At 40.8% G+C, this 21,041-nt stretch overlaps 1 protein-coding gene across 1 annotated transcript in view; it reads left to right on the forward strand.

Moving 5' to 3' along the window:
- Positions 1 to 21,041, forward strand: part of GRIN2B (glutamate ionotropic receptor NMDA type subunit 2B) — a 1,262,499-nt gene that overhangs the window by 959,500 nt on the left and 281,958 nt on the right. The window contains exon 5 of the mRNA XM_075833626.1: positions 11,892 to 12,006. Within this exon, the coding sequence (XP_075689741.1) occupies positions 11,892 to 12,006 (115 nt within the window). The remainder of the gene's footprint in view (positions 1 to 11,891; positions 12,007 to 21,041) is intronic.

Raw genomic sequence — 21,041 nt, forward strand, 5'->3', positions numbered from 1 at the left:
TCGGCAGCCCCCACAATCACTTAGTGGGGGCTGCCGATTTGCTTCAAACCACTTAAATGCGGCAACGGCAATCCGTCGTTGCACTTAAGGGGTTAATTGCCGAAAGCAGCGGCGATGGTCCGCTCACCGGCAAGACTGATGTGACAGCTTTCTAGGACAGCTGTCAGCGCAGGCTTGTCACTCTGTGTTTACACAGAGTGACTGTTTGAAATACTGACGAAAATAAACGTCATGATGCGCGATCTAGCAGCCGACCATGACGTTCATTTTCGTCATCGGTCGGGAAAGGGTTAAGGGGCTGTTCACATCTGTATTGGAGCTCCTGAGAGGGAGCAAAACAACGGAAATATGTGAACGAGGTCTTTTGGCCTGTTCACATCAGTGTATCTTTCCTTTGAGGGGTTCCGTCTGAGGTTTCCGTCGGGGGAACCCATCAACGGAAAGGAAAATGGAAACCTTAGCTTCCGTTTGCTTCACCATTGATCTCGATGGTGACGGAAACATTGCTAATAGTTTTCGTTTGTCACTGTTGTGACGGGGTGCCGTTGTTTTGACGGAATCAATAGCGCAGTCTATTTTCTGCAGCAATTCCTTTTTGTGTGGACAAGACCTTAATGGAAAGACTATTCCTAATCACCAGATTGATCTTTTGATTAACAGCCACAGGAAGATAAAGGATATAGAAAAATTTAACTTTTGTTTACATTTAGTAATTTCACTTGTGAAAATAAAGAAGATGCGATTTGATGAGTACTTCCTGAGTTTAACCTTTGCAGTCATTTATACAATGACTCCCTTGTGGCCGTCTTCATTAGTTGCAGTTGCTTGTAGGGTAAGTTCACACGTAGCGTAAATACTGCGGATTTTCCGCAACGGATATTGTTGCGTAAAATCTGCAGCATGATCCAGTAGCCGCAAAGTGGCTGATATTTGAATAAATCTCATCCACACGCTGAGTAAATACTGAGCCTAAAAAAACGCTCAGAAATTGACTTGAAGTGTACTTTTTTTAATCTGCAGAATGTAAAATTTATTTGCGCAATCGCTGCTTTTTTTATGTGGGTTTTCCCCATTGAATTCAGATGTTGTGCTTTTTTCCCGGCTGAAATACAGTGATTCCGCCACGAAAAACGCAACTCAGAAAGTACTTACCCAGATTTTTGTGTTTCTTCAGCCAGGCCTGCCTCCTAGGATGACGTTTCATCCCATGTGACCGCTGCGGTGGTCAAATGGGATGAAACGTCACCCCAGGAGGCCGGCAGAGGGACGCGTCACCACGGCTATGCACAGTTTTCCGTAGCGGACTTTCCGGCCGAAAAACTGCATCACAATTTTCGGGATGATTACTCAACAAAGAAGGAAACAGTAATGGTATATTGTGCCGTGCAGTTTCTTATGCAGAAAGGGAACTCCAGCAACAAGCAATAGTCAGTATAACACTCGCCTATTAATAACATGTCAAGTTCTAAATGTGTGAAAAAACACTTATTAATTAATAATTCCTATATTATATAATTAAAAGTGTGTATTGCAACAAAAGAACACTAAATAAATATTTATAAGGAACAAATTAATCTGACTGACGTGAGACACTAAATCCAGAACAGAAAATAGGGTTTGCATCTAAATCCTAGATCACCTTTGGCACTTTCTAATAATAGTCAATGGCAATGTTTAACCCCTTCCCGACATTTGTCGTAAGGATATGTCATGGAAAGCCAGTGCTTCCCACAATTTGCCGTATCCATACAACAAAAGGTGGACACCGACTTAGAAGCTGAGCCGGTGCCAACATCCCTGAATGTCAGCTGTATATTACAGTTGACATCCTGCTATAATGGTGGGGACCGAAGTTAGCACTGATCCCCATTATTAACCTCTTAAATGCAGCAGCCAAAAGTGATCGCTGCTTTTAATGTGTTTGCAGCTAATCGCCACCCCGGCAACGAAATTGCCGCGGTGCCGGTGGCTGCAATGGCAACCGGAGGCCTAATACTGGCCTCCCGGTCTACCTAGTATGGAAGCCTTCCAGGATCCACCCGCAGTCGCGGCCCAAAAGCCTTCTATAGCTAACTGCAAGATGGAACAGGCTCAGAAGCTGAGCCTGTCATCAGCTGTGGGTGTCAGCTGTATGTTACAGCTGACACCCTCCTGTAAGGGCAGGAACTGGAGCTAGCTCCGATCACTGCCATGAACCCCTTAGATGTAGCGATCGAAAGTGATCGCTGTATCTTAGTTACTGGTAGCAAATTGGCAGCCCTGCATGCGATCGCAGGGCTGCTGACTGCTGCTATGGCAACAGGAGGCCTAACAATGGCCTCCTGGTCGGTCATTACGGTAGCCAATTAGGCCCTGCATGGTGGCGGGTCCTAATCGTCTTATTGTCAGTGAACGACTGACAGTTCTAATACATTGCAGTACATAGGTAGTGCAATGTATTAGAAAATAAATCAGACTGTTGGACCTTCAAGTCCCCAAGTGGGACTAAAAAAAAAGTGTAAAAAAAGTTTAAAACAAAGCTGTAAAAAATATAACAAAATTTCAAGTAATAAAATAAAACACAATGGCCCTTTTTCCCTTATCCTGTCCTTTATTATTGAAAAAAAGAAATAAACCATACACATTTGGTATCGCCACAACCATAATGAACTAAACGATAAAAATATTATGATATTTATTGTACGCAGTGAACGCTGTAAAAAAACAAAACCATAAAAACAATGCTAGAATTTCTGTTTTTTTGCTCACTTTGCCCTACAAAAATTGCAATAAAAAGTGATCAAAACGTTGCATGTATCCAAAAATGGTACGTTTAAAAACTATAGCTCATCTCCCAAGAAAACAAGCCCTCATAAAACTGTAGAGGAAAAAATCAAAAAGTTATGGTTCCCACAAAATGGTGACAGAAAAAATACATCCTTTTCACAAAAGTAATTTTATTGTGCAAAAAGTTATAAAACATACAAAAGCAATATAAATTAGGTATCACCAGACTCGTACTGACCCGCAGAGTGAAGTTAACATGTAATTTATAACGCATGGTGAATGCTGTATAAAAAAAAAACTAAAAGAAAATATGACAAAATTACTGTGTTTTGGTCATCTTGCCTCTCAAAAAATAGGCTAAAAAGTGATCAAAATGTCGCATGTACCCAAAAATGCTACTAATGATAACTAAAGCTCATCCCGCATAAAAACAGCCCTCATACCACTACGTCTATGAAAAAATAAAATTAGTTAAGGCTCCAATAAATCAGGAAATAAAAAATTTCTACCGTTTCAAAAGGTGATTTATAGGTTGGGAGGCCTGAAACATATTTTCTGGAAGCGAGGGTGCCCGTATTATACCAGGACAACACTTTCCCAGCAAAATTCCCCAAACAGCAGAGATAAGAGGGAGATAAGAAAGAACACCGCTTATCAGCTCGACACTGGCCTGTGCAGAAATGATTGCTTCACAGCGTAACACACATCTATGGATTTTATTGTTTTTTTACGCCATTATTATATCACTTTATTATGCCCTGATGCACTCCGCACAGCCTACATATGCCCCCTCATTATAAACGGAAACACCAGTAATACTCAAACAAAACTACTACAGAGCAAAATCTGTGCTCAAAAAGCAAAATCACGCTCCCTCCCTTCTGAACCCTACAGTGGGCCCAAATAGCTGTTTACTTCCATATATATGGCATCACCATACCTGGGAAAACTCTTTTAAAAAACAATTTGGGGTGTGTGTCTCCAGTGGCACAAGCTATGCACGACATATTTGCTACTAAAATGGCATATCTAGGGAAAAATTTTAATTTTTACTTTACACCATCCGCAGCGCAATCATTTATGGAAAAGACCTGTGGGGTGTAAATTCTCACTACACCCCTTAATTAGTGCCTTGAGGGGTGTAGTTTCCAAAATGGGGTCACTTCTCAGGGGTTTATTTTATTATTTCCCATCAGAGCCTCTGCAATTGTGAACCAATACTTTGTAAGTCGCCAAATTAGGCCTCGATTTCGCATGGTACTCTTTCACTACTTTGCCTGGTCGAATGTCCAGGCAAAAGATTAAGGCCACATATAGGGTGTTTCTAAAACCCGGAAATACCGCAAAATAATTAGAGAGCTGTCTGTTCATGGTGGCACATGCTGGGCACCACATATTGGCATATCTATGGAAAAATTGCCATTTTCACTCGAGTGCACACTAATGTCTGGAAAACACCTGCAGGGTTAACATGCTCACTACACCCCTATGTGAATGCCTTGAGAGGTGTAATTTCAAAAATGGGGTCACTTCTAGGGGATTTCCAATGTTTTGGTCCCACAGGGGGTTTGCAAATGCGTCACAGCGCCCAGAATCGAATCCAGCAAAATCTGCACTCCAAAAGCCAAATGGCGCTCCTTCCCTTCTGAGCCGTACCGTGTGCCCAAACAGCAGTTTATGACCACATATGGGGTATTTCCACACTCCAGAGTAGTTGCTATACAAATATTGGGGGGCTTTTTCTTCTTTATTCTTTATTGTTGTTTTTAATTTTCACATCCAAATTATAATTAAATTCTATGAAAACACCTGTGGGGTCAAAATGCTCATTACACCGCTAGATGAAATCCATGTGGGTGTAGTTTCCAAAATTGGGGTATTTTTTGGGGTGTTTCCTTTGTTTTGGCATCACAAGACCTCTGCATACCAGACATAGTGCCTAAAATACATTCTAATAAAAAAAGGCTCCAAAATCCACTAGGTGCTCCTTTGCTTCTTCTGAGCCATGTGTTTGAGAGCAGTAGCACACTAGGACAATGTGTGGGATATTTCTAAAAACTGCAGAATTTGGGCAATAAATATTAAGTTGCATTTCTCTGGTAAAAAGCTTATTTGTTACAGAAAATGTATTAGATTAAATATGAATTTCTGCAAAAAAAAAATATTTGTACATTTCACCTTTAGGCTGGATTCACACGAGCACATTACGTCCGTAATGGACGGAACAAATTTCGGCCGCTAATCCCGGACCGACCACACTGCAGGGAGCAGGGCTCCTAGCATCATAGTTATGTACAATGCTAGGAGTCCCTGTCTCGCTGCAGGACAACTGTCCCGTACTGTAATCATGTTTTTAGTACGGGATAGTTGTCCTGCAGCGAGGCAGGGACTCCTAGCATCGTACATAACTATGATGCTAGGAGCCCGGCTCCCTGCAGTGTGTTCGGTCCGGGATTAGCGGCCGAAATATGTTCCGTCCATTACGGACGTAATGTGCTCGTGTGAATCCAACCTTACATTGCTTTCATTCCTGTGAAACGCCTAAAGGGTTAAGAAACATTCTAAAAGCTGTTTTGAATACTTTGAAGGATGCAGTTTTCAAAATGGGGTGATTTATGGGGTTTGTATTGTATAGACCCCTCAAAGCCACTTCACAACTGAACTGATCCCTGTGAAAATAGCCGTTTGAAATTTTCTTGAGAAATCTCTGCTAATGTTCTAAGCCTTGTAACGTCCTAAAAATAATAAAAGGATGTTCAAAAAATGACGCCAATCTAAAGTAGACATTTAGGAAATATTAATTAGCAACTATTTTGTGTGGTATTACTATCTGTTTTACAAGGAGATACATTTAAATTTAGAAAAATGCAAATTTTGGAAATTTTTCATAAAATGTTGGTGTTTTTCACAATTAAATACTGAATGTATCGACCAAATTTTACCACTAACTTAAAGTACGAGAAAACACGAGAAAACAATCTCGGAATCGCTTGGATAGGTGAAAGCATTACAAAGTTATTACCACACAAAGTGACACGCCAGATTTGAAAAATAAGGCTTTGTCAGGAATGTGCTGCAGCAGTAAAGGGTTAAGAGAAATGTTCTAGACAGAAGCAACAGAATTAAAGACAATAAGGAATAAACTAATTCATGTAATCTTATCTGACATTTCCTTTATGGTGAAGCCTGTCTGTTTGTGATCTTACTAACTGTCCTAATCTGCAGGTGCAGAACCATGTTATGAAATGTGTCCCTGCCATTTTTGTCCTTAAAAATATTGCAAATTCCTTGGGATGTTGACCAACAGTAGAAAAAAGTGTATTTTACATACGTTTTTGGTAGCTTTTTTTATTCAGTGTAATTTTGTACATGCGTATTTACTGGCGTTTTTGAAGTACTATAGAGAAGTCTGCGGGGAAAAAACAACATAAAAAACGCCACACCTAGAACAAGCTGCATTTAAAAATTAAATAAAAAACACCACTAACCACAAAAACGCTACAAAAACAAACCACACCAAAACATTGTGTATGCAGGGTTTCAAATATTTTCAGGTAGACTTTAAACCCTACCCGCATGAGTCAGCAACTATACGTCGTTGCGGGAAGTCACTTCCCGCACGAGGACGTATAGTTACTGAGCCGTTCCCGGTGCACACTGTCGGCGACAGTGTACATCGGGAACTGGGAGGTCAGCTGTCTCCGACAGCTGACACTCCACTCTTGCCGGCCAGCGGTTCTTTGCCGCTGATTTCAGCAATTAACCCCTTAAATGCGGTGATCAGTTGCGATCGTCGCATTTTAGGGGTTTCTAGCACATCGGCAGACCCGGTCTGAAATCACGGGGTTTGCCAAAGGTTAGCACGCCAAGCGGAGGCCAAAAAATGGCCTCCGTGTCTGCCATGGACGGAAGCCTATCAGGACCAGCTTGGTCCTAATAGGCTTCCTGTCAGAGTGACAAAAAAACCACTGTGTCGTTCCCGATGCACACTGTCGGCGACAGTGTGCATCAGGAACCGAGAGGTCAGCTGTCCCCGACAACTGACACTCCAGTGTTACCAATTAGCGGCTCATCGCCGCTGATTAAGGCAATTAACACCTCTGCATTTAGGGGGTTTATAGCACATCAGCAGCCCCCATGCAATCGTGGGGGTTGCCATGGCAACCGGAGGCCAGACAACGGCCTCAGGTTCTGCCATGTATGGAAGCCTATGAAGACCAGCCTCTGGCTGCTCTTCATAGGCTTGCTGTCAGAGAGACTGTGACGTCACACTGACAGTTGGAATAAATTACACTACCTAGGTAGTGTAATGTATTCTAGCAGTGATCAGTGCTGCAGGTAAAAAAAGACAAAGTGTAAAAAGTAAAAAAAAAAGTTAACAAAAATGTTTTAGAAAAGTGTAAATATAAAAGGTTTTTTCCCCCTATAATTAGTTTTTTATTATAGGGAAAAAATGAAAAGGTTAAAAAAAAATATTTGGTATCACCGTGTTCATAACAAACCAAACTATAAAACTATAACGTTATTTTTCCAGCACGGCGGACACCGCAAAAAAAATAAATGAAAAACTATGCCAGTATTGCTATTTTTTGGTCACCACCCCTCCCAAGATATAGAATAAAAAGTGATAAAAAAGTCGCATGTACCTCAAAATAGATAAAAAATAATAAAAAATAACACCCGTCCCGCAAAAAACAAGCCCTTACACAGCTTTTTTGACTGGAAAATAAAAAAGTTATGGCTCTCAGAATATGGCAAAAAATAAATAATTTTATAAAAATGTGATTTTATTTTGCAAATGCTTCAAAACCTAAAAAAAACCTATATACATATGGTATTGTCGTAATCATACCGACTTGCAGAATAAAGTAAAATGTAATTTATTGTGCACGGTTTTATTGGTACCATTAACCCCTTCCCGCGATTGGGCGTAACTGTACGTCCAAATTCCAAGTGAGTTCCCACATTCGGGCGTACAGTCACGCCCTGGAGATAAAGCGAGCACAGGAGCTGTGCGCGCTTTATCTTCAGCGGCTGTCAGCTGTTATACACAGCTGACATGCCGCTGCAGTGGCTGCGATGGCTGTTACCGCCGATCGCAGCCATTTAACCACTTCAATGCGGCTGTCAATGACGTCCGCCGCATTGAAGTGGTTTACAGAGGGAGGGAGCGATGGCAACCAGGAAGCCGTTACTAGGCTTCCTGGTTGCCAAGGTACGGAAGCCTATTAGGTCCTGCCCGAGGCAGGACCTAATCGGCTAACTGTCAAATGAAAAATGACAGTTACGATGCAGTGCACTACATAAGTTGTGCAGTGAATCGTAGCGGGGACCAGAAGACCAGATCTTCAAGTCCCCAGGTCAGTATAAAAGAAAAAGTGAAAAATGTAAAAAAAAATGTGAAAGAAAAATAAATAAATAAAAGTTAATAAATAATAAATAAATAATAAAAACAACACTTGCCCTGTTTCCCTGATCAACACCTTTATTATTAGAAAAAAAATGAAAACATGAAAAAAATATATACATAATAGGTGACGCCGCGTTCAGGACGGCCTGATCAATAAAAATGTCACATTATTTTTACCGCACGGTGAACACCGTAAAAATTTTTAATAAAAAACAATGACAGTATTTTATTTTTTGGTCATCTTGTCTCAAATTTTTTTTAATAAAAAGTGATCAAAAAGTTGCAAGTAACGCAAAATGGTACCAATAGAAACTACAGTTCGTCACGCATAAAACAAGCCGTCCCGCAGCGATATCAACTAAAAAATAAAAAAGTTATGGCTGTCAGAAAATGGCGACACTAAAACATGATTTTTTTAGAAAAGAGTATTTTTATTGTGGGAACGTAGTGAAACGTAAAAAAAAGATATAAATTTGGTGTCGCTGTAATCGTATCGCCCCGCAGAATGAAGTTAACATGTTGTTTATACTGCACGGTGAAGACTGTAAAAAAAAAACAAAAAAAAACGTGCTAGAATGGCTGTTTTTTGGTTTCCTCATCTCCCAAAAAATGGAATAAATAGTGATAAAAAAAATCGCATGTCCCCCAAAATGGAACCAATAAAAATTACAACTCGCTCCACAAAAAACGCGCCCTCACACACGCCCTAACGGAAAAATAACACGTTATGACTCTCAAAACGCAATGATGCAAAATGATTCTAAATGACGGCCCAGACTCATTTTTAGGTCCAGTAGAATTTCACTAAACACCCCACATCGTCATTTGCTGGACCCTCCAGCTGGACCCCATGGACGCAGCGGTGATGAGGAAACTTTAGGGCCTTGTGCGGTTTATAGGGCTGGTGAAGAAGTCAAAGATTAGGCAATACTGTAGCGCAGATATTTTGTATAATACCCAATAAACCCGGCCTGTGCATAAAGGATTGGTTCAAAGCATACCACACAGATCCATGGATTATTCATTCTCCCCATTATTACATCATCCTATTATGACCTGATGTACTCCGCACAGTGTACATATACCCTGATGTATTCTGCCCAGCTCACATATACCCTGATGTACTCCGCCCAGCTTACATATACCCTGATGTACTCCGCACATCTTACATATAGCCTGATGTACTCCGCGCATATTACATATACCCTGATGTACCCGCACAGTTTACATATATCCTGATGTACTCCTCACAGATTACATATACCCTGATGTACTCAGCCCAGTTTAAATATATCCTGATGTACTCCTCACATATTACATATACCCTGATGTACTCAGCCCAGTTTAAATATATCCTGATGTACTCCTCACATATTACATATACCCTGATGTTCTCCGCACAGATTACATATACCCTGATGTACTCCGCCCAGTTTACATATACCCTGATGTACTCCGCCCAGCTTACATATGCCCCCACATTATAATATAAAATACCGCTAAAACACCAAGCAAAATCTGCGCTTCAAAAGCCAAATGGTGGTCCAACTGAGCCTGGCCGTGTACCCAAACGGCAATTTATGACCACATATGGGGTATTACTGTATTCTGGAGAACCCGCTTAACAATTTATGGGATGTGTGTCTACGGTGGTACAAGCTGGGCACAACACATTGGGCACTAAAATGGCATATCTGTGGAAAACAGCAATTTTCAATCTGCAACATCTATTGTTTACTCATTTTTGCAAAACACTTGTGCGGTCAAAATGCTCACTACACCCCTAGATAAATTCTTTGAGGGATCTAGTTTCCAAAACGGGGTAATTTATCGGGGGTACCACTGTACTGGTACTATAGCTCAATGCAACATGGGGTCAAAAAACGAATCTTGTAAAATCTCCACTCCAAATACTAAATGGAGCTCCTTCCCTTTAGAGCCTTGCTGTGTGTCCAAATAGCAGTTTATGACCACATGTGGGGTATTTCCGTACTCTAAAGAAGTTGCTTTACAAATGTTATGGTGCTTTTTCTCCTTTATTTGATGAGAAAATGAAAAATTTTGAACTAATGCTGCGTCTTATTTTCTCCTGAAAACAGTCTGTCTTTTCAGACGTAAAAGCCACTTGTCATGTGCACATACCCATAAAGGCAGACATACCGGATTTGACAAGTCTGGCTTGGTCATTAAGGTCCAAACAGGCCCGGTCATTAAGGGGTTAATAAACACAAAACAATATTATTTTGTATTATTATTTGTATTCCACTTTTGGACATGCCCTTGTCGATTTGGCAAATATCCCTTTATTGCTTATTTACCTAGAGGGGGATCAGATCACTTCATATACTCTGCAACTGTATAAATAACAAAAATGGATTCAGAGTGTAAAGGGGTCGTCCTGGATTAGAAAAAGAGCACAACTCTTGTCCATGGGCTGTGTTGTGTGTTGCAGCTTAGCCTTATTCCTCAGACATAACCCATAGACAAGAGTAGCGCTCGTTTGGTAAAAATGCAAACCTGTTTTTTCTTATCTTAGACAACCACTTAAAGTTGATGGACCTGTATTAAACAATAGTGACTGTGGTTGCATGTCTTCTGGGCACTTTGAACCAGTTGGACACAACTGTTTATGTGCAATTTTTATTCTGCTGCTCATAGCATTTTATTTTTATTTTATCAGAAAAACCTTCCAGCCTTCTTTTCCTATTGACTTGAATGGGCGAGTCTAGTGCGAGAATCAGACCAAAGTAGTGCATGCTGCGATTTTCTCTGCACGGACCAATAGTTTGTGCGAAAAATCAGACACTTGAGTTAACCCATTAACTTTAATGTGTCTGTGTTCAGTTTGCGTGCTGTCTTTTCTACACTTGGACAACGCTTGTCTGAATAGGCCTTTAAAGTCTATTGTATCAGTCATAGTGGACAATTTTTGCCATTTGTTTGATTCCAGTCACTTTACATTACAATTGTGTTGCATAGCCAAAGAGAAGGTTATATATACCATGTTTATTAAATAGTAAAGTTGATTCAACAACATCAGTGTTCCTCTTTAAAGTGTGGACGATTAAATTTTATAAGTAACAGTAAAGGGAAGTGCCCTTTTACTCTGAAAAGTTCTCCCTAGGGTTTCCTGAGAAGCCAGATAGGCTGCCAATATAAAATCAATCATTATGGGTAAACTTGACATGACTTTAGCTTTCAATGAAAGCTTTATATTGCATATTATAGCTTGTTATTATAGCTTTCTTTAGGGCAGATTTGACTTTCTTTGATCCCAATGTCTCTTTTACACTATAATAAATGTCAGGTTCAGCAAAAATGATTAGTTATACTGCATCCATTGACAGAAAAGCATCTTAACGGTATATGATATCTTATAAATTTAATTTTCAATGGCAAATTATCAGAATTTTAAAAAGTATTCTCACATTACAGTCCAGGACAGGACGGACATAAAAGATGTCAAGTTTGGTTTCACACTTGATACAGATGTAGCCATCTTTATCTTGACTTTTAACGCATTCAATACACAGTGTCATGAAACCTTTTCTTGACTTTTTCAATGGCCGTTGAATGGCTTTTGTTGTGTGATATCACGCTGCAGCAAGTTATCAGAGTCAAGATAAAGATGGCTACATCCATACTTTTGAGTTCCCTTAGTTTGGCAGTTATTATCAGCAGTGACACTGTTTTTTTTCTGTTTTTTTTTCTTTAGGTACTTAATCAATGTAACATTTGAAGGACGGAACCTCTCATTTAGTGAAGATGGATACCAGATGCATCCTAAATTGGTTATCATTCTTCTGAACCAGGAAAGAAAATGGGAAAGGGTACGTTTTGGAAACATACCTATTGCTTTTACTGGCATTGTGTAGTAAGTAGTGTGGCAGTAAATTGTGGCTGCATTAGGCTGATCTATTACAGTTGAATATTGACAGTCTGATGACACCCAGCCTACAGCTTTCTTTCCTATTTGCCTAATGACAGATAAGATATTGATAAAGTTGTATACGCATGTATAGATTAAAGGAGAAGAATTTTATAGCAAACTCATCCCCACATGTAGCATACAAAATTTTAAACAGATTTGCTGTTGAAGCAAACAAAAAGCCCTATTTTATGGCTAGCTACATTAGTATAAGCTAAAATATAACTTTTATTAATTATTCCTAAAAGGACAATACAAAGTAAGGAACACACACTTTAAAATTTCGCCAATGTTAACTGATTGACACGTTGCTAGGAAGCACTCGTTTGGTGCGAACTAAGTGTCAGCGTGGAGACAGCGCAAGCAGATACGCTGTATTGATACAATTAGACAGTGAATATAGCTAACTGCCAGTTAAACATTGAATTAAAAGGTAGAGAGAAGCCCCCCCGACATGTTTCGCTACGAGCGTAGCGTCCTCAGGGGTTCAAATGGGGCAACCGTTTGAACCCCTGAGGACGCTACGCTCGGAGCGAAACATGTCGGGGGGGCTTCTCTCTAACTTTTAATTCAATGTTTAACTGGCAGTTAGCTATATTCAACATTGGCGAAATTTTAAAGTGTGTGTTCCTTACTTTGTATTGTCCTTTTAGGAGTAATTAATAAAAGTTATATTTTAGCTTATACTAATGTAGCTAGCCATAAAATAGGGCTTTTTGTTTGCTTCAACAGCAAATCTGTTTAAAATTTTGTGTTAATATAGTGCCCATCGGCTAGCAGGGTCTCCCTTTGCGTTAGTAATCACATGTAGCATACCTCCCACCCGTCCTGGAATCAGCAGGACAGTCCCGTATTCCGGTCGGTTTCCCGCTGTCCTGGGTGGCCGGTTGTATGTCCCAGTATCAACTGTATCTGCGTCCTCAGGATGCAGATACTGTTGAAACCAATTCTGAAGCAAGGAACCGTCAGCTCCCTTCTTCAGCATTCTTTATGTAAGGCGACCGTGAGTCGCTCGGCACAGACAGGTTCGATGCAGTGATGTCATTGCACCTGCTGGACCGAGCCACTCAGCACAGAGTGAAGGAGTAGAGGGATCTTTTTCACTTGTCATGGGAATGGGGCTAGGTAAGTATTTATTACATTTTTTATTAGGTATTATGGGCTATTATACTGTATGGTGGCACCTGCTAAGGGGGTATTATACTGTGTGGGGGCAGCTAAGATGACATTATACTGTATGGGGGCACTATACTATGGGGCAGCTGTAGGGGCATTATACTATATGGGCAGCTATGGGGGATTATATTGTATGGGGGAATTTGGGTGGGCATGATACTATATGGCGGCATCTGTGTGGGCATTATACTATATAGGGCAGCTATGGGGGAGTATCATGTATGGGGGAATTTGTGTGAGCATTATACTGTATGGGGCATGTGTGTGGGCATTATACTCTATTGGGACAGCTATGGGGCATTATACTTCAGGGGTATCTGTGTGGGTATTATACTGTATGGAGGCAGCTACGGGTGCATCTATGGGGGGGCAATTTACTGTATGAAGGCAACTATTGGGGCACTATACTTTGTGGGGGCAGCTATTTGGCCTTATATTGTATGGAAGGCAATATGGGGTATTATACTGTGTGTGGGCAGTTATAGAGGCATTATACTGTTCAAGGGTTCTATGGGGGCATTCTACTGTGGGGAAGCACCATGGAAGCATCATACTGTATGGGCTGAACCAGTTGTGTATCGAGGGAGGGATTGGGCATGATTTGAGGCATGGCTTAGCAGGGAAAAAAATTTGCTTGGCTGTCTCTCTTTGCAATACTTGAAAGTTAGTAGGTATTCATGACATTTACTATACCCTCTAATTCATTGACAATTGTCTTTTGTATTTCCATGAGCATTGGTCAGAGCTTGATAATAGTACATTGATATTATATAAAATGGACTCTTGCAGCTGTGTTGTACAGTCGAAATGATACAAAATGGAGGTGGAGTGCCACAATATTAAAGAATACAGTAAAACACCAATAATCCTGCTCTCTTGAGAACTGTGTGTTATTGAAATACTAAATTTTTCAAGCTATGTTCTGTGACTTCCACCAATCTCTGGAAAGAAGAGGCAAAAGCACTCAGCTGTGCACTCTGTCCCTTCAGCTGTATTCGGCTGTGTTCGGCTAGTAGAAAAAATATAGCCTGTGCACTGCTAACCCTGCTTCTCCGAAGATCAGAAAAACAAAGTCGATCACAGCCAAAGGGGCACAGTGCTCCTGGACTCCCACCATTAAAGCTTCTGACATACTGTATCACTAGGATTGCTAATGTCACTAAAGGTCACTAAAATTTCACTTAATTTTTACATTTAGTAAATGGGTTTTCTGATCTTTAACTAATGTGCTCAAATTGTTTAACCGTGATAAGATTAGTCACTTACTAATGTACAGTCTGTAGCTGAAATGCCTCTATAAGTAGTCTCACATGCAATCACATGACCATGTTCCTGGTGTTTATCTCATGCTTATGTGACCTTCCATACACTGAACACTTGATTATCTCCCCTCTCCCCCCCCTTCATGAACGTCACACATCAAATTACTTTTTTCATCTCCACTGTTTCTTGCTTCCCCCTCTTCCTGTCTCTGGAGGGATTTGTTTCTCATACTGGGCAGCAGATAGTGCAGCATCTAGTAGCAGAACAGTAGAGCAGTGTCTCAGTATCAGACAGTGAGTAATTACAGCACTACCTTACAAATTGTAATAGAGGGGCATGCAGGCAGCTGTAAATAGTGGAAAGGTGTGTGAGAGTGGAGATGAATCATGGGCAGGGCAGCCATCAGCGCAGTACTACTGGTACTGCCATCAGGGGCCGGGCCACATGGCTTAAAAAAAGGGGCCCGCACCCTCGCGATAGAGAGATAGATATGGGATATGGATGTAGCCATCTTGAATCCCTTTACGACAAAGTACGGATATATCCATCCTGTGCAGGAGTTAGTTCCCGCAAAAGGACGGATATATCCGACCTCTGATCACGTGGGTACTACCAGTGTAACCACGCGATCAGCGGCAGGAGCACGGCTGTTATACACAGCCTGGCTCCTGCCGCAACAGCCGGAATCGAATAGTGAGAGCAACATCTAATGTGTTTGACAGAGGGAGGGAGCTCCCTCTGTCACACCATCGGCGCCCCCGAAAAGAAATTTCGGGGCTCCGTTGGGTTTCCATGACAGCCGGGGGCCTAACAAAGGCCCCCAGGTCTGCCTTCAGCAAATGCCTATTAGGCCATGCCGGAGGCATGGCCTAATAGATTGCCTGTCAGTTTTACAAAGTATACCAAAGCATTATATATGCGATCAGCAGAAAAATGCAAAGCAGTTAAATAAAGATTGTGAGTAAAAAAACATTACAGTCAAAATAAAATAAAACTACTTTTTTTGCCCAAAAAGTGGTTTTATTTATTAACAGTGTCAAAACAAATAACACATACACATATATGGTATCCCCACGATCGCAACGACTTGAACAATAAAATGAACAAATTAATTAAACCGCCGGATGACCAGCGTCCAAAAAAAAGGCAAAAAACAACGGCAAAATTCTCTCTTTTCTCCCATTCCCCCCATAAAAAATTCAATAAAAGTTAATTTATAAGTCCTATGTACCCCAAAATAGTACTAATGAAAACGACACCTTACCCCACAAAAATTAAGCCCACATACGGCCACATTGACAGAAAAATAAAAAGATACGGCTCTTGGAATGCGGCGATGCAGAAACAAGTAAATTTTTTTAAAAAGGGTTTTTATTGTGCAAACGTAGGAAAACATATAACACCTTTACATATTTTGTATCCCCTTAGTCGTGCCGACCCATAGAATAAAGTTAATATGTTATTTATGCTGCATAGTAAACGGAGTCAATTTATAACGTGAAAATCAATGCTGAAATAGATGCTTATTTTCAATTCTCTACTAAAATAAAGTTAATAAAAGTTAATCGATATATTACAAGCATCTAAAAATGGTGCAATTACAAAATACAACTCGTCCCGCAAAAAACAAGCCCTTATACGGCTATGTCGATGTAATAAAAAAAAAGTTACGACTCTTTGAATGTGACCATGAAAAAACAAAAAATAATACTTGGTCATTAACGCGCAAAATAGCCTGGTCATTAAGGGGTTAACTGGACTGATAACTTGCTGCAGCGTGACATCACACAAGAAAGCCATTGAAAAGTCATTGAAAAAGTCAAGATAAAGGATCTTGCCACTGTGTATTTGATGCGTTAAAAGTCAAGATAAAGACGGCTACATCTGTATATAGATAGCTATGAGATAGATAGATAGATAGATAGATAGATAGATAGATAGATAGATAGATAGATAGATAGATAGATAGATAGATAGATAGATAGATAGATAGAGATAGGAGCATCAAGTCTGACAGAGAACTGAGTTTCCAAAGGTAAGACCAACCTGCTACACCACCAACACGAACACTAGATAGAAAACTCCATAGAAATAAGGATTTCTCTAAAAAATGGAAAATCACAACCTCAAATCAGAACAAGAAAAGCAGGATAAAGTAAATGTCCATAAGACAGAGTTTGGCATACAAGATTTTTTTTTTTGCCACCTTGGAGATCACATACTCCGAAGGGCAGAGGAGAATTCAAGCGAGGAAAGCAATAAAACGTGCCACAGTCAAACAAAATCCAGAGACGCTTTTTGCTGACTTTACCTCTAAAGAAAAAGAAGAGAAAAACAAATGTATTATTCTACACTGACCACCCCTCCGCCTAGCACACAGACCTTGTTCCGGCACTATAAGGACATGTCAAAATGTGGCCTCAATTAGGGCCGACAGATCAGAATAAAAGGCTCAGAAAATGACGGGAGTATTACACTTACCATAAATCTATATAATAACGGCACCATTGTCATACAAGGCAATGAGGACAACCTAGAGGAATTTGAAGAAATCTTTCCTCATATTAAAGACCAGGCCCAAACTTACATAGAACAACAAACTCCACAACTCAAACCAGAGATGGACATTCCTCTACAGACACAATCTGCAGAGACACCCCTGCTGCCTCATGTCCCAATGTCCCACACACCCAACCTGACTTTCTCAGAGGCTGTTTATTTCAATTAGAAAGAGACTTTGTACAATTCAAGGAAGAGCTTCAAAGAAATCTTGGTGACAAAAACGCAAATGACCAAGTAATTACAGAGATAAACAAACTGAAATGTGAACATGCATCAGCTCTGCAGGAAATCCGATACACACTACAAGAGCTGCAACAAGAAAATGCAAAGCTCAGACTAGAGATAGCAAATCTAAGACAACAACCACAAAGTCTGAAAGAACAAGGGAGAGCGCTGATGTAATGACAGCCAATGACCAGCGTGCTAATACATCAAATCACCCAAACTCAATAAATATACCTGAAATTGATGAAAACAAACCAGGGAAAAACAGACCAATACATGTGGGAACAAAGCCGACCACCAGCCAAACCTCCAGCACAGAACCACAGCGGCATCCGATACCACCACCAATCAGGATGCAGGACACGAACATCAGACAAGCGACCCGCAAGTCACATCCTAAGGACGCAGATACAAGTGAATGTGGCTATCGCTAGCACCGGGACCCCCTCCGTTGCTAGCGACTCCACCGAGCATGAGGGGGCCCATGCCGCCCGGTCCATAAATGTTATGGGCCCCGGCGGCGAGGGCTTCCTCGGGCGCCGTAGCAGCCGTGGGCAGGGGGCCCTGGGTAATTGCCCAGTTTGCCCCTCCTAACGCCGGGCCTGCCTGCAACACTGCTTCAAATACTCAGCAGTGAGGAACACTCCCTTCAGGAGACTCTCTGATCTCTTTCCAGACTTCAGCTCCATGGAAGAGAAACTATACATCCTGCTGGGTGAAGTAGAAAACACAGTGGGCATAGCGGCACAATATGTCACTGCATGCTATAGACCGAGAGAGACATGATATGCCATGGACTTGTATACCCCGACCCTAAATGTGTCCCTATCCCACAACCCCTCATTCCCTTACTTCTTAATTGCTTTGGCAATGCTATTGTGTATTTGGTCCTGCCAATAAAGCTTCCTTGAATTGAATTGAATTGAAGATAGATAGATAGATAGATAGATAGATAGATAGATAGATAGATAGATAGATAGATAGATAGATAGATAGAGATAGGAGCATCAAGTCTGACAGAGAACTGAGTTTCCAAAGGTAAGACCATCCTGCTACACCACCAACACGAACGCTAGATAGAAAACTCCATAGAAATAAGGATTTCTCTAAAAAATGGAAAATCACAACTTCAAATCAGAACAAGAAAAGCAGGATAAAGTAAATGTCCATAAGACGGAGTTTGGCATACAAGATTTTTTTTTTTTTGCCACCTTGGAGATCACATACTCCGTAGGGCAGAGGAGATTTCAAGCGAGGAAAGCAATAAAACGTGCCACAGTCAAACAAAATCCAGAGACACTTTTTGCTGACTTTACCTCTAAAGGAAAAGAAGAGAAAAACAAATGTATTATTCTACACTGACCACCCCTCCGCCTAGCACACAGACCTTGTTCCGGCACTATAAGGACATGTCAAAATGTGGCCTCAATTAGGGCCGACAGATCAGAATAAAAGGCTCAGAAAATGACGGGAGTATTACACTTACCATAAATCTATATAATAACGGCACCATTGTCATACAAGGCAATGAGGACAACCTAGAGGAATTTGAAGAAATCTTTCCTCATATTAAAGACCAGGCCCAAACTTACATAGAACAACAAACTCCAGCAACTCAAACCAGAGATGGACATTCCTCTACAGACACAATCTGCAGAGACACCCCTGCTGCCTCATGTCCCAATGTCCCACACACCCAACCTGACTTTCTCAGAGGCTGTTTATTTCAATTAGAAAGAGACTTTGTACAATTCAAGGAAGAGCTTCAAAGAAATCTTGGTGACAAAAACGCAAATGACCAAGTAATTACAGAGATAAACAAACTGAAATGTGAACATGCATCAGCTCTGCAGGAAATCCGATACACACTACAAGAGCTGCAACAAGAAAATGCAAAGCTCAGACTAGAGATAGCAAATCTAAGACAACAACCACAAAGTCTGAAAGAACAAGGGAGAGCGCTGATGTAATGACAGCCAATGACCAGCGTGCTAATACATCAAATCACCCAAACTCAATAAATATACCTGAAATTGATGAAAACAAACCAGGGAAAAACAGACCAATTCATGTGGGAACAAAGCCGACCACCAGCCAAACCTCCAGCACAGAACCACAGCGGCATCCGATACCACCACCAAGCAGGATGCAGGACACGAACATCAGACAAGCGACCCGCAAGTCACATCCTAAGGACGCAGATACAAGTGAATGTGGCTATCGCTAGCACCGGGACCCCCTCTGTTGCTAGCGACTCCACCGAGCATGAGGGGGCCCATGCCGCCCTGTCCATAAATGTTATGGGCCCCGGCGGCGAGGGCTTCCTCGGGCGCCGTAGCAGCCGCGGGCAGGGGGCCCTGGGTAATTGCCCAGTTTGCCCCTCCTAACGCCGGGCCTGCCTGCAACACTGCTTCAAATACTCAGCAGTGAGGAACACTCCCTTCAGGAGACTCTCTGATCTCTTTCCAGACTTCAGCTCCATGGAAGAGAAACTATACATCCTGCTGGGTGAAGTAGAAAACACAGTGGGCATAGCGGCACAATATGTCACTGCATGCTATAGACCGAGAGAGACATGATATGCCATGGACCTGTATACCCCGACCCTAAATGTGTCCCTATTCCGCAAACCCCTCATTCCCTTACTTCTTAATTGCTTTGGCAATGCTATTGTATTTGGTCCTGCCAATAAAGCTTCCTTGAATTGAAGATAGATAGATAGATAGATAGAAAGATAGATAGATAGATAGATAGATAGATAGATAGATAGATAGATAGATAGATAGATAGATAGATAGATAGATAGATAGATAGATAGATAGATAGATAGATAGATAGATAGATAGATATAGATAGATAGATAGATAGATAGATAGATAGATAGATAGATAGATAGATAGATAGATAGATAGATAGATAGATAGATAGATAGATAGATAGGTGATTATATTATCTTTATATATCTATCGAAATTGCGTTTTTTTTGTGTTATACAAATAATTATTATTTCTCTCTATCTATCTCTTTATCTATATCTTTCCTATCATAAATTTTGATGTATTGTTCAGTTGTAGGCTTGGGCTACATGGCGACTTTGGCAGCGACACCGGTCACATGCACATAGATCGCTATGTTATTCAGCTTTGGAAAATTTGCTCTCCAAAAGCGAGTTTGTGCACCATTCAATGTAAGCTCCGCCTTTTGCCCAGCGTGTAAGGAATGCACACATATTTGGTATAGCTGAAGTTGGCAGACATTGCCAAATATGTATTCAGGTGTGTTTACCCAGTGGCATGCACCAGATGTAAAAAAATATCACCTACAATTACATATTTACATTTTTTAAATTTAGTTCCTTTTTTCCTGTTACGTTTTTTAAAACGTAAAATATATCTATTATTTTTTTGACACAATATGGAAGCCCAACATGTTCTCAGAAAAACATGACCAAATTCATGTAGGTTGGAAGAGTAATAGAAGAACAATTTGCTATTAAATTGGCACATTGCTAAAACTCTCCTATTTTCGGTGCGGATTGCACTGAAAACTCACTACAATATAACTCGTGAATGGGGTTTACCTTTTTTTTGACTGATAAAACAGAGTAGTAGACTATGCTATTCCATCTTGAGAGATGGAATATCACTGTAACCTGTTTCTAATGCCAATTTATCTTCATAAGTGAAGTTGGCCAAATAGACTATAGAGGGT

This window comes from Rhinoderma darwinii, chromosome 7, assembly GCF_050947455.1.
Source record: "Rhinoderma darwinii isolate aRhiDar2 chromosome 7, aRhiDar2.hap1, whole genome shotgun sequence".
NCBI lineage: Eukaryota > Metazoa > Chordata > Amphibia > Anura > Rhinodermatidae > Rhinoderma > Rhinoderma darwinii.